This window comes from Monopterus albus, unplaced genomic scaffold (assembly GCF_001952655.1).
Source record: "Monopterus albus unplaced genomic scaffold, M_albus_1.0 scaffold1.1, whole genome shotgun sequence".
NCBI lineage: Eukaryota > Metazoa > Chordata > Actinopteri > Synbranchiformes > Synbranchidae > Monopterus > Monopterus albus.
Window position 1 is genome coordinate 1,635,320 of NW_018127881.1, and position 14,370 is coordinate 1,649,689.

Consider the following 14,370-nt stretch of genomic DNA (forward strand, 5'->3'; position numbering starts at 1 on the left):
TATGTGTGTTGTCATATCAACTGTTTTTACATGCTTGAAAGAATAAATCAAATCAAAATCTAATCAAATGTCACACCTCTGGTACAGAGATGCTGGTATCTGTGTAAAAAGAACATTGGGACTTTTTTATGTTACTGTAAATAGTCAAAGCTGCAATAAAGAATGGCCACCATAAAGGCAATATAGTGGAATTTCTATGTACAAAAGGCTGTGGTTAGATAAAAAAACAGTAGTGTGGTGATTATATTCAGCTAGTCGCTTCTGGGGCAATACATGTATGTATTTTTCAGGGTTGATTATTTTGATATTAAAATTTTGATTTACATTGTTTAGGTGATGGGCGCTACTCTCTGTTGGGCCAGCCTCTCCAGTACAGCCTGTGTCCACCTCCCCTCATGCATGGCCAGTCCTCCTACAGCTCCCATCAGGTGAATCCTAATGCACCCTAACTTAAATCTTTACTGCCCTTCCTGTTCTTGTGCACTTAAAACTAGTGGCCATTCATAATTAAGCTGCTCCAAATTGACGGGGCATTTTAAGGATGTTTTGCTTCTGTAATTCAGTTATTCTGGCTTAAATAGAGCCATCATGAATTCTACACTCTAAAAACTGAATAAGGCAAAGAGGAGCAAGGTTTTGCAGAAGTAGAGACTCCAAATGACCTTTTACATTGCAGTGAGGCATGATTAAATAGTTCTTTGCAGCATTTTGTGTTATAAAGAGGTAATGAAGTTGAAGACCAATGGAAGCCATATTCACTGTCCATCATCTCCTGCAGGCCTCATCCCCTCTCCTGTGCCCAGTGTGTTGTTTCTGCTGGCAGTCTCTATGTACTAAAGACTCGTGTTTAAGGCTTTCACTGATTGCTTATACCCTCACCTAGTGTCTTGCCATGTTACTGCAGTATAAAAATAAACTTGTTGTTGTGTTCAGGGCCAAGGAGTAATGAAACACGGGGCACGGGGGAAAAAACAAACACTCAAATCTGCATCAACGGATCTCGGCACCACTGATGTAGGTAAGTTAGAGATGCATCATCACAAACCAGCTTTACATCTTCAAGTGTCACTATATTTTTTTTCTACAGGTGGTCTTGTATTTTCAAATAAGTGCCTAAGAATATCTGGTGGTGATTGTCTGAAAACTCCACTAATTGTAGTTGTGATACTCTATGTTCTCATCTGAGGCGCTTAGCGTTGCAAGGCCAGTAGTCTTCAAGTAAGCCCAATTGTATTTCTTCTTGAGTGTCCTACTGGCCTCAGCACCAGGTACACTATTATTCCCCTGAAAACTGCTTGTACTAAAAAGTCCTTAGCTGAAACAGACCAGCAAACACTGAGCATGTTTCTGAAACAGGTGATTTAACTCACTAAAAATGCAGCTTGAACAACCAGGCCTGATGACTTATCTCTCTCTCTTACACTCTGCTTCTTCTTTGTCCAGTGGTGAGTCGAGTACTTGAGGTAACAGACCTGCCAGAGGGGATTTCACGTCCCGAGGCTGAAAAGCTCTTCAACCAGCTGTCGCTATGTGGTGCCAAGATCCAGTGGCTGAAGGAGCCCCAGGGAGGCCGAGGAGGAGCAGGAGGCTGTGGCCCCTGTCCTGGTGCAGGGCCTTCTGGGCCAGGAGCCAGCATAGTACCTGTTGGAGTGAAGGGCGACAGCCATGACCCAGCTCACCTCTACACAGTAGTGGCAGTGTTCCCCAGCACCATGGCTGCCCAGAGTGCTTCCTTCAAACTCAACAACAGCGGGGCAAGCCTCTTCAAACTGAGGGCCGCCAAAAAGAACTATGACCTGCGTGTGCTGGAGAAAGCTAGTTCTCAGTGAAAGGAAAAGAGGGGCAGGAAAGAAAGAAGGTGAAAGAGACAAAGAGAGACTCATGGTGGAGTGGTGGAAAAGGAAGGAGGATTGGGGGAGGGGGGGGACTGCTCTTAGTGTACAATTTAAAAACAAAACAAACTTGAGTTAAATGATGTGTCAAATGTATAAAAGGGACGAAGGTATGAATCATGAGGTGGCTGGAGTTTGGTTGCAAATATGATTTTGTTGTTTGTTTTTAATTCATTGTTTTTGTTTTGTATTTATATAGCAGAAGAGCACACAAGACACGCGAGCATGTGTTTCACTGTTGCCGTGGAATGTGTGCTGCCATTATACAAAAACACACGCCATGCCACACATGTGTATACACACACACACACACACACACACATACCAGTAGAGACAGACACATAAACACAGGCAACAGGGTCACGTAGCACATAACAAAGACACACTGGACAGTCAACCTCAGTCAGACCTTTTCCTCCTCCCTCCGTTTTCCAACCTCTCCTCCTTTTCCGGCCAGTGCTTTCTCTTCTTCCTCAGTGCTCTGTCACCAAATCGTCTCTTAATTCACATATTTATACATTTTCATACGCACAGTTGCGTGCACTCTGCTCTTCCCCACCGCTCCGCCCTCTATTCTTGCCATGTCTCATACTACCTTTCTCTGCTCTTCTGTTCCATGTACTCTCACTGCTTTCTCCTCCCTTGCTTTCTGTTTGCCTTACTGCTGTTGTGGGTTTCTGTGTTGCGCTGGGGTTTTTTTCTGATTTATTTTTATTTTTTGTTTGTTTTTGGGGTTCAATATATTTATATAAGTGATGTAAGGAATAAAAGAAATCTATATATTCAGTGATTTTCTTTATTTCCCAAGTGACAAAGTTTAGGCCTTCCTTTATCCTTTACTCCTTCCTTGTTCATCCCCTTCTCCTCTTCCTCACATTTGTTTCCTCCTTACTTCCCTCTACCTCACATCTTCTGTCCTCTCCTCTCCTACAACTGCCCCACATCCCCCCTGCTCTACCCCGACACCCAATTGTGTTCGCGTTTTTCGTTGACAGCTGTGCAGAACGTATCAGAAGAAGTAGTTTAAGTGCACAATGATTGCATATGTCTACTGTAAAGTTTATTTAATCTGTTATTTTTGTTTGTTTTTAAAAATATAAAACTCAAGAAAAAATCTATCAAAACATCTTCTGTGTTATGTGGTTCATTGTTAGATTTTTCTAAAACTGAGCACTGAGCTTCAGAGTCGTAATGACTTCAGTTTTCCTATGGTTGTGTGTATATTTGCTTATATAAAGTCGTATTCTGTATATGAATATACAGTATAATGGAAAAAACATCAGTCTTTTAGTATGAACCTGGGCAACCAAAACAGCTTCAGTGCTCCTTAGCATACATCCTACAAGTTTCCATCTTTACACTGCTCTTCCAACAATATTCCCTTATGTCAGTGCAGAATCACCCCTCTGTATCCTGTGACTGGGTGATTGTGAAGCCCAGAACATGTGATGCTCATTATTTTCATACTTATCAAACCATTTGGCTTCTTGTTTCTTGTATAGAGGTGCTCATATCTTTGTAAACCCCCTCCTTTATGTCTTTGAGTTCATCCCCTCTGTACATACTGAACACATTCATGCTCCCAAGAGGAAGAAGATGACTAATGTGGTGGCTGACTGGTTATGATTCGTAGGACACACGCTTCCTTTGAGCGCCCCCTGGTGGCTGTTTTCGTCCTCCCCAACCTCAAGGGGATCTGCTGCCATTTTATATTTGCAGTTTGTTTTTTGAGAAGGTGTCGGCTTATGTTTCCATCTTTTTAGACCATTTCTCCAAGTAATTTCTGTTTATCCTCAAAATCAACTTCCAAAGTCGGTAACATTTTAAGTGAACTTAAAATCTTGGTGGTGTGGGAAAAAAAAGCAGCAGCTTTCTTATTTTGTTTTTCAGTTGGTTTTTGCTGCTTTGTGTAGTTTCACATAATATAATCTTGTGATTTTTAAAAATTTTTTTTTTTTTTTACATTTTAAGCAAAAGCAACAGGTAATTTCATTCAAGTTTTGGGTTTTCAGTCCTCCATCTGTGTCTGACATTCCACATATGCTTTGGCTTTAGTCAGTAGAGCTGTCAGCACCAGCTGTTTTGCACTTCACTGACAATTTAGGTGACTAAAGGAAACCAGAAGATCTTGTCACTTACTTATATTTCCCATTGCCTCCGACCAGCTGATTTTCCTGTACATGCCCTTGTGTGTTTTTAACTAGTGCAAAAGTGTCTGCATTCTGTGAAGTACATTTATTTGCACTATTTTTACTATTTGTCCCACATTCAGTCAGTTCCATTCACTGATGGTGAATGTGAATTAAAGTTTTGAAAGAGTTAATCAAAATTAATCAAAAGTAACATCAGAAGTAACACAGAATGGTCTATGTCATATTAATGGATCATTATTAATATTATTGATGCATTGAGAGCTGTAGTAAAATGTAGCAGCTACTGTTGGGTAGTTTGCTTCATAACAGTACATCATATCAAACTGATCACATTTTGTATGCAGCTGTAAAATACACGTATAAGAGTAAAATGTAAAATATAATCAGAAATGTAGTGGAGTTAAAGTACAGTACAAAGTAGCCTAAAATGGAAATGCGTACCTACTTAGCACTCATGTTCTGTGATTTGAAGGAAATCCATTTTTATTACAATTGTTTTGTCACCTCGCCTTTATATTAAAGTTGACAGTACAGATAGAAAACATGAAGACAGAGCAAGTGGAATAACATGCACCAAAGTTCCCCAGTTGGAATCACTTGTGTAAATATGTGATACACATGGAGGTCATGGGAATATACTTTTCTCCTAAGAATATTTATTGAAAGAACCGATTTTTGACTTGTACATACAAATATGAATGCTGTATGTGCATATGTAAAAACACAGCTACGTCAGCTCATATTCACAATCTCAGTGGTTCTGTTTCCTCATAAGAATCAAGGCATTCTGACACAAGTGGTGCTCATTTACTGTATGTTTTACTTCAACATTGTGAAAACATAAATACAGAAATCTGCACTTAAATGTATGTACTTTACATTACAAGGGCCTTCTGTAGTATTCTAAATGATTATCCATCCTATTTGTAAGTTTGCTACAGTATACTATTCTCCTATACTCCACTTTCAACCTTTGTTTTTCTTGCTCCAGAGTTGCCATTCACACTGTGTGAAATCAGTGTTATCTTCTTGTGACCAGAGAGATTAGAGTTCCTCCGCCAAATCCAGATAAACCTTTATTTTGTCTTATGCATTCAGATAGATTGTGTGTGTGTGTGATAATATACCAACAGAAGCAGGGCACTCGGTTTTTTTTACCACTCAGCTGGGAGAGCGTCTCAACTTTTAAATTGCTCAGCTGTCACAGATAGTCACATGGACACGCGCACACACACATACACTTATATGCAGGGTCAGGGATGGGCTGGGTTGGCTCGCTGGCATTACTCACCCCTGTCTCCCACCTGTTGGATCCTCATTTGGAAAGTTGAACATGTAAAGCACCCAAGATCAAAACTGCTAGAAGAAGCTAGAAAGAGTCCCAAGAAGTTCTGTGCTGCAGGGACCCCTCCTGACTGAGTGTGTAGGAAGACGTGGAAGCCAAGTCTCACGGTCAGTTGATATCTATGCATGTGTGTGCATCCAGAAAAACGATCTACCCATCCCTTGGTCGGACTGAACCCCTTACTAACTATACCCTCAAAACCCTCTGTGGGTGTGTTGGACATACTATGTATCTTGTTCCGGTTTAAAAGTGATGTCTGTATTAACCTTTAGAAGATAAAGTTGCTTCCCCAGAAACATTTAGTGTGCACTGCATGTTGGAAATCAATGCAATTTGTTCACTGATGTTAAATGTAAGGTAAAACATGAATGATCCCTTTGTGGAGAGTTCTGACAGATGTGAAGTTACTGGCTGTTTATTAATCATGACTGGAAGCCAAACAGAAGAGTTACTCTTCATAAAAAACAACAACAACAACAACAAAAGTATTTCAGGAGACACTTTCACAAAAGTGATGCTGGTGTGTTTTCTGTCTGCAGTGACATCTGCTGGTCCGGTCTCTCCATATCTGGGGAACTAAACCTCGACTGGCCAAACACAATGGCTGATTCTGACTCGTGAGTTCAGCCTGCACATGGAATAACCCCTCACCATTTTTGTATAGAAACCTGAAAATAATGTACCTAGAATTTTTTTTTTTTAATCTCTTATTTATCCCTTTTGATTACAGTCATAACCTCCTTTGAAAGGCAACTCATTAAATTCTACAGTCAAAATAATGATTATAAGAGATACAGAACCAAAGTCCCAGAGGCACAAACATGATGGAAATGAACGCCTTTCTTGCTTCACCTATATTTATTTATTTATTTGTTTGGGAAAGTCCTGCAGTAGTACCTCTTATGTGGTAAACATTTTGGAAGACATAGCCAGAAGTCTGAAGCAGTTCTGTGTCAAGTTGTTGATGATGGCACTAAATATTAATAACTTGCCAAGTTGCTTCACAGTGTGTATCTCTGTAACACTAGGCCCACCGTGAGCATGAGAAATCTCAGTCACTATTTATTTTTTGCATTCAAACATTTGCTTCCTGATGATGACAGGCTGGATGAAAAGGACTCTGTGGATATTCATGACAACCCACCTGTCCCTGATAATGTGGTGAAAGAGGAGGACAACACGGTGAGACATCTTATGTGACATGCACATCAAAAGGCTGTTTATAAGTCAAATAACCAGAATGGATTTTATTGAGATTATCTTTGTGGTATTAAGTAAAATTGATTATCCAAAATATGTCTATCAGAGGAAAGAGAGATCGCTATTGAATTATTCACATGTAGTGTTTCTATATTGTGGGCACCACAAATGAGATGCCTTTCTCCCTCATTGTGAGGTTGGAGGCAGGATGTTAGAGGACAGCACCTGCCTCATTCAACCTTTTAATACATATTGATTGATTTGAAACTAACTGTACTAGTTGAATAAGTCACATATAAGCTGACAAATGCATTGAGGCATTGTGGCAGGTTTGTTTAGCAATCCTGACAGCTGAATAGAGTTACAGAGTGATGGTGCTGTAATGTGTGAACTGTCCCTGGTATTATCAGTTATTGTAGTTTAAATCCTCAGAGTCAGGACGCCTCTAATCCTGCCTGTTATGTTGAGACAGAACCTGTTAACTCTGTCTGGATGTGTGTGGCTTTGTAGTTGGGAAAAACCCTCTCTGACTGACATGGAACACTCTGTGTGAACATAAGATAGAGTCCGTATGACTCAGCACACTGCGTGGTTCAGTATTAATAGAATCACTGTCATATTAATCTGTCAGGCAGTGGGCGTTGCAGGATACTGGATCTAACTGGGTTTATTAATAAAGAGACAACCAGGACATAACAGTTCAGTGGAATCCCAAAACTGAATCACGGAGGAGGATTTTTGTTTGTTTAGAGTTTACTTGACTGAAAATAAACAGTGTCAAATGGCTTCATGAGATGTTAACCACTGCACATGTGCTGTACGACCTGTTTTTGTTCTGCTTCCACCTCATCCATCTTCAGGTATATTTCATCTATGATGAGGAGGTAGAAGAGGAAGAGAAAGAGGAGCCTCCTCCTCCAGAGCCAATCAAACCGGTCAATGACAGACCTCACAAGTTCAGGGACCACTACTGCAAGAAACCAAAGTTTTGCGATGTCTGTGCACGCATGATTGTTTGTATGTTCCTCTTATCTTTTTTGGTGTCCTGCATGACAAAACAAATATACTTCAGTGGTCTTTAAATGTGTGTTTCCTGATCGAATTTTGTTTTTTTTTTTGGTGTCCTTTCAGTAAACAATAAGTTTGCATTGCGATGTAAGAACTGCAAAACCAGCATCCACCACCAGTGTCAGCCCTATGTGGAGTTCCAGAGGTGTTTTGGCAAAATTGTGAGATTCATGTTCCACAGTAGTTTGGTGTTAAATCAAAACTAAACTGCTTAACATGTTTTTTTTTTCTGATACCATCTCTCTCCTCTTTCAGCCTCCAGGATTCAGAAGAGCCTACAGTTCTCCTCTGTACAGCAGTCAGCAGAACGCCACAATCTCAGAGCTGCTGCCTTTTTGTAAGTCTCACATACTGTACTGTATGTGCAGCACTGTACAGTGGAAAAACCAAGGGCACAGTTCTGCAGATTGAGAGTAGGGACATGTCCCTACCAATATCTGAGCAAATGCTAGAAATGCTGAGATCCAAAGGGTTCACATACTTTTTCATCCAACTGTACATTGTTACATAAAGATGATTTCCACCTTAAACCCAAGTAAATTAAATATTCTTATATCAGACATTTCAGTTTTACGTCGGAAGATTTTTTTTTTTCCCGTTTTTCACTTTCTCAAATACATTTTTATTTCGTCGTTTAAATATTTCACTGCAAACGTTCACCATGTCCTTTTCACTGGTGGTTGAGCAGACATTGAAATTATCAGTAGACAGTTACAGATGAAAATTCAAAGGGCTTAAAATGTAAATACCTCTTGTTAACCTGTGAGTTGCATGTAAGCCTTCGTACCTGTATTCACTTTTTCTCTATGCATTGATTGATGATGTTTGATTGGCAGCACAGTCAAACCGCACTGACCCTGTGTTTGAAACATTGCGGATTGGAGTGATCATGGCCAACAAGGAGCGTAAAAAGGACTCAGAGGACAAGAAGAACGTGAGTGCACAAAGTCACTTGTGTACATGGTGAAATCATTTAATGTTATAAAGCACTGCCAGTCTCTACAATGGCCTTATTTCAATTATTTTTACTTGTGTTAATACTACTGTGACTCCTTAAATTGCCCAGATGATGATGATGATGGAGGACGATGAGTCCCAGCCAAAAGAGGAGGAGGAAGGTGGTGAAGGAGGTGAGTGCATGCTGAGAATGGTGGGTATCTCACTCTCTGTCTCCGTGCTTTCTCTCTTTAATGTTCCTGCCAGAGGTCCCTGTTAGATCAGAGTTGCTTCACATGGTTCAACAACAGCAGAAATACCACTGAAATATTCTTTACAAAAACAAAAGGTGCAGTTTATAAAGGTGAATCCTTTTCTTTTTGTTTGTCTCATTTTTGTACCAGCAAACACAGAAGGTGATAAAAAGGGAGACAAAGCGCCTGCTGATGACAAGGTCAGATAATGTAAAGATCAATATGACACGAGTATGATGATGATAATGATGATGATGTCAATAAAAAAAATACAATAGCAACAAAATCAGTGACAGTAGTGGTGACAATGCTGATGACACAAAATGCTAACAACCCAACGCTGACAGATCTGAAACTATGATGAAAATATTTTCTTAACAAATGATAATGTAAACTCAGTACTGTGCTTTATATGTCTGTGTTTTCCAGAGTAAGAAGCTTCAGCCAGGGAAGATCGGTGTGTTCAGTCAGTCTCACTACTATCTGGCTCTCTACAGATTCAAGGCCATAGAGAAAGATGACCTAGACGTGCAGTAAGTACCTCTCCTCAGCTTGCCTGATCTTTTTCAGTGCCTCGATAAATCACTCTCAGTCTTCCTTTTCAACAGTCCAAGTTCTACCAAACTTTCTCCCTTGTGTCATTATGTAGCTAATGTTGAACTCTCTCCATAAATTATTCATATCCTGTTTATTCCAAAGTGCTGGTGACCGCATAACAGTGATAGATGACTCCAATGAGGAATGGTGGAGGGTGAGTCCTAGAGCTGATTTCTTAAATCACGCAATATTTGTCAAATGGTTTGGGGATTGATTAATTATTTTGGTGATTATCTGGATCTGGGACTTGTGCCAGTACTGTAGATGTTTGGTTTTTTTGAGTCAGGACAGTTACACTGAACTTTGAGCTCACAATGGATGCCATTGCATTTCCCTCACTGTGCTCTAGTAGACTACATACTGTAGGTACTGACTTCACAGGAATGTAATTAAAAGTAGGTTGTAAAATAATTGACAAACACTTCTCAAATGACACAAACCTTTCCTCGCACCAGGCTGAATTAATGTAGCACTTGCTAGTTACAGTATCGGTCTGTGTGGCTCTGGCAATGTTATCAGGATTTTGCCAAACAATCCATCAAAAGACCATGTAGGTGCTGAATGTTTCCTTTTATTTGTATAATCCAGCAGTTGCCCAACAAGATGTATGTTTTAGGAAACAGTTATATTGTCATCTAAACACTCCCCATTGTTGTTTGGTCCAGTTTTTATCTGGCTGGGTGTAATTGATTCATGCTAAATGTTTTGTCAAATCTTGTGAAAATGTAGCTGATGAGACACAGTTTGACTTTGCAAAGTTATATTGATTGATCCAGAGCTGGAAATGTTTCAGAAGCCCTGTTTTCCAGAGTGGATGGAATCTGTAATGCATCATCCACCCAGCTATTTTTGTCAGTCACTCAGGTTTCAAAGCCACACTGAACAAATTTTTTTAATGTAGTCCATCTAAGTACAGTACGCTACATGAAACTGGAGCTGCAGCTGCTCACCGTTTAAACTTTTGTTCCAACAGGGGAAGATCGGAGACAAAACAGGGTTCATACCTGTCAGCTACATCATCCGAGTGCGAGCAGGAGAGAGGGTCTACAAGGTGACACGCTCCTTTGTCGGCAACAGAGAGATGGGCCAAATCACTTTGAAGAAAGACCAGGTTAACACAAAAACTCCAATGAAGACACAATCATATAGCCAAACAAGAATTTTAGCTGGAAAAAACTTAGAAAAATCAAGTGGACTAGGTTTTTAGGTCGAAGATGTTTCACCTCTCATCCAAGAGGCTTCATCAGTTCTGCCTCTGTGAGAGGTGAAACGTCTTCGACCTAAAAACCTAGTCCACTTGATTTTTCTAAGTTTTTTCAGCTTACAATGAACCTGGATGACGAAGAAGCTGCACGGACATGTTCACTATTCATATAAATATATGGCATAATATGGTAATATATTTCCCAATCCAGTCAGTGTTTTTCCATGTGTTTTTCCCCAGATTGTGGTGAAGAAGGGCGAGGAGGTGAACGGTTACCTGAAGGTCAGTACAGGACGTAAGCTCGGCTTCTTCCCCGCCAACCTGCTGCAGGAGATCTGAGGAGGATCGCCAGGCGACTGGTCAAACCTCCGTCCGCTTCCCTTCTCTGTTTCATCGTCTGCTGGAGCTAACATGTTTGTAATTTATAGCTACATTTTTATTTCAACACATGTGGTGGTGAAAGTAACTAAGTACATTTACTCAAGTATAATTTTAAGGTATCTGTACTTTACTTGAATGTTGTAATTTTCTGCTACTTCATACTTTGACTTCACTACCTTTTAGAGGCAAATATTGTACTTTTTACTTCACTGCATTTATTTTATAACTAATTTTATAATTTTATTTTGTAACTTTAGTTGCTTTTCAGAATCAGATTAATAAAACACAATAATGTAGTATAATTATAAGACTCTGTTGATCCCCAATGGAAATTTTAAATGGTACCCAGCAGCATGTAAAGTCCTTCAAATTATAAGCATATGGGTAATTAGCTCTACCTTTACCAGCTCCAACATTAATTATAATCCAATAATATAATATACATTAATGTGAATTGTGCCATTTTTCACAATGAATACTTGTACTTTTGGTGTATTTTGATGCTAATGCACGTGTGCTTTAATTCAGTAACATTTTGAATGCAGGACTTTCACTTGTAGCAGAGAATCTGACTTCCACTCTTCTTCCACCACTGTACACATGCTGTCATTTTCCTTTGCTCCTTATCAACCTTACTTACATCCCCATACAACGCCTGTGTGCAGAATATATAATATGCAAGTGTGTATTTGGTATGCATAGCCAGAAAAATAACTGAATAAATGAGTTGAACAGGTGCAGATTTTTTGTGAACAAGACTGTGAACAGGCAACCTTCACTGACTTTATTATTTAACACATTTTGCACCAGAAATATTGCCCTTTAATACTGCATGTTTATTTTACTTTGTTAATAGTTTAAGGCACGATATACGTAGTGGCTCTGGTTTGTACATTTCCCTTTGCCTGTTTCTTAATGACTGTGTTGAGCTACAATATTAATTGCGTACTGAGCATGTAGTTGTAATTAGAATTTAAGGGCGAATTTAGATAAATAATGTTGCCTCTTTCTAAAATCCTGTCCTGATTTGACAGAAACATACATGTTGTGTATTTTCTTTATTTTATTTGTGATGGAGTGTCATGAGAAATATGTGAACATTGTTTGGCACCATGTTTGGTAAGATGTAATATTAATGTTGTTGTCTACAGCAACATTAATATTACAACAATATTTGGCATTCTACTGTAAAATGAGAATTGAAGTTGTATCATTCATCTGAAGTGCCCTTTTTCCTAATTGCTTTCTCTCATAATCTATCTTAGATGAATGCTATTTGAGTGCGTTTCATTATACAGACAGTGTGTGTGTGTGAAAAGAAACAAAAAAGTGCAGAATTTATTGTATCACCTGGTTATTGGTGTCATTCATAGCAATGGTAATGACATGTTGGGGAACAAGTGAGAGAATCAGATGAGATGGAGGCATTGCCACCCTGAGTGCAGTGTACTTATCCAGAGGAAACCCTGTGTAGATGCTTTACTATGTACACATGGCATGTGTAGGTCCACAGAGACATTCCAGTGGTGAGGACAGGCCTGAAAAACACAGCACCTAGACAGGCAGACAAAGGCTCACATTGTCTTCTTTCTCCATATTTCTTTTTACCTTCCATCTTGTCTTGTGATTGTTAATAAAGAATATTTGCTTTAAATCTTGTGTGTTGATGAAGATTAGATTGAGTTTCTCATTCATTACTTCTCTGCCTCTGTTTATCTCTTTCTCGTTTCCTCTCCCTCACCACAGCCAAAGGCCACTTTCAGATGGAGATAATGAGTTGCGTGGTCACACCTCCTTCCTCTGTTGTCTGTCAGAGAAAAGGAGCAATGTGGCCCAAGCAGGTTGCGTTGCCAGGCTTCAGCAGTCCTCCAATTGGACAACAGAGCACCCCTTCAGACACGGGTCACTTCCTCCTGGGAAACAACCTCTGCTTTATGCTGCTCTGGACCGAGGGACGGCATGCAAGATATCACAGCTGCCATGTTGTCATCCCTGACTCCCTGACCCGCTCACCCTGTCACTCTAAGAGGCAGGACAGCGGAGGGCTGCCAAAATGTTTGTGGATTTGTGTGGGTGGATGATTCTGTATGTGGGTGCATCTATAAATACTGTATTATATACACACACAGTATACGTGAGTGTGCACTGGTGAGAGGGCAAGGACACTGAGGGGGTGACAGCATGATACTTGGCAATAAATTGGTTCAGGAGAATTTCATTTTTATGTGTGTGTGTGTGTGTGTGTGTGCGCGTAGGTGAGGAGTTGCAGAGTTAAGACGAGCTGGATAAGGAGCTGCTGTGGAATCTCCAGGTAGTCCAACTGCAGGTTTAAGTGGGAGCTGTGGATTTTATTGTTTGATTTAACTCAGGGTCCATTTACTGTATTTGTTCTGTTTGTTCACTTTTGACTGTATCATCAATAAATAGTGTTTGTTCCATGGAAACATACTGCAGATGTTCAGACTTTCCATGATCCCTGAGCACCTCTGCAACTTATTATTGATGCTAACTTAAAAGCTGAGCATGACTGTTCACTCTTAACATCAGAAACATTTCAAAAGTATGGAAATGCAAGGTTCCAGTGCAGCTTAACTAACAGCTGACAAAACTGTGATACGGTCGAAAGCTCCAGAACAAACGTGCAACAGGAGCATGAATAGTCTTGCCAGTTGCTTTTACCTGGGCCGTGAATAAACCAATTTGCTCAGTTTATACAGCATCTAAGGTACAGTACATGTGTAGATTATGTTAGAAAGAAAAGCATTAAATATATGTTGCGTAGCATTGCATTGAAATTGACCTCAGATTTAAGAATATAGCTCAATATAAAGAGTTTTAAAACTAAAAATATTTTCAGCAACAGATTTCTAAAACAATCAATACAGTTTTACGACATCTATTGTAGGGCACGATAATGTAATAATGTATTCAACAATATTTACCTAGGTTCATTTCCAAATGCAACAAGGGTACACATTATGTATTTCTTGTGTTTCTAAACCACCAGGGTACAAATATTACATCAAAAGAGAGGTTGTGAAAAATAAGAAGCACAATTTTCATACAGTATGTTAAACCGACAAAGTCCTGTATTATATTAAATTACAACATGTACTGACACAGTCAACATGTAATTGTGATTTCAGCCAACAGATGTCGCTGTTGCACAGAGCAAAGCATCTGGTCACCAACTTCGCAATGGGACCTTCTGTTTGTTTATGGTAACTAACAGCTGTGATGCTGAGGTGCACTCTGCCCTGGCCAAAGGATACCAGGTTTGTAAGAGGGAAGAAAGTGTTACTTTTCATTTTAACAATCGTGGTTTAAAATAACTGTGCAG

The 14,370-nt window shown here is 39.7% G+C and overlaps 2 protein-coding genes across 2 annotated transcripts in view; both read left to right on the forward strand.

Moving 5' to 3' along the window:
* Nucleotides 1-2,679, forward strand: part of r3hdm2 (R3H domain containing 2) — a 57,453-nt gene extending 54,774 nt beyond the window's left edge. The window contains exons 27-29 of the mRNA XM_020610581.1: nt 334-428; nt 934-1,018; nt 1,444-2,679. Of these exons, the coding sequence (XP_020466237.1) occupies nt 334-428; nt 934-1,018; nt 1,444-1,829 (566 nt within the window). The 3' untranslated portion in view covers nt 1,830-2,679. The remainder of the gene's footprint in view (nt 1-333; nt 429-933; nt 1,019-1,443) is intronic.
* A 3,752-nt stretch (nt 2,680-6,431) lies between these two features.
* Nucleotides 6,432-10,988, forward strand: LOC109966076 (SH3 and cysteine-rich domain-containing protein 3). The gene is made up of 11 exons (XM_020610706.1): nt 6,432-6,572; nt 7,451-7,607; nt 7,722-7,819; nt 7,914-7,969; nt 8,490-8,598; nt 8,725-8,788; nt 9,008-9,048; nt 9,278-9,381; nt 9,548-9,599; nt 10,419-10,556; nt 10,890-10,988. The coding sequence occupies exons 1-11, from the start codon at nt 6,432-6,434 to the stop codon at nt 10,986-10,988; spliced, it is 1,059 nt and encodes a 352-aa protein (XP_020466362.1).
* Nucleotides 10,989-14,370: the final 3,382 nt, after the last annotated feature.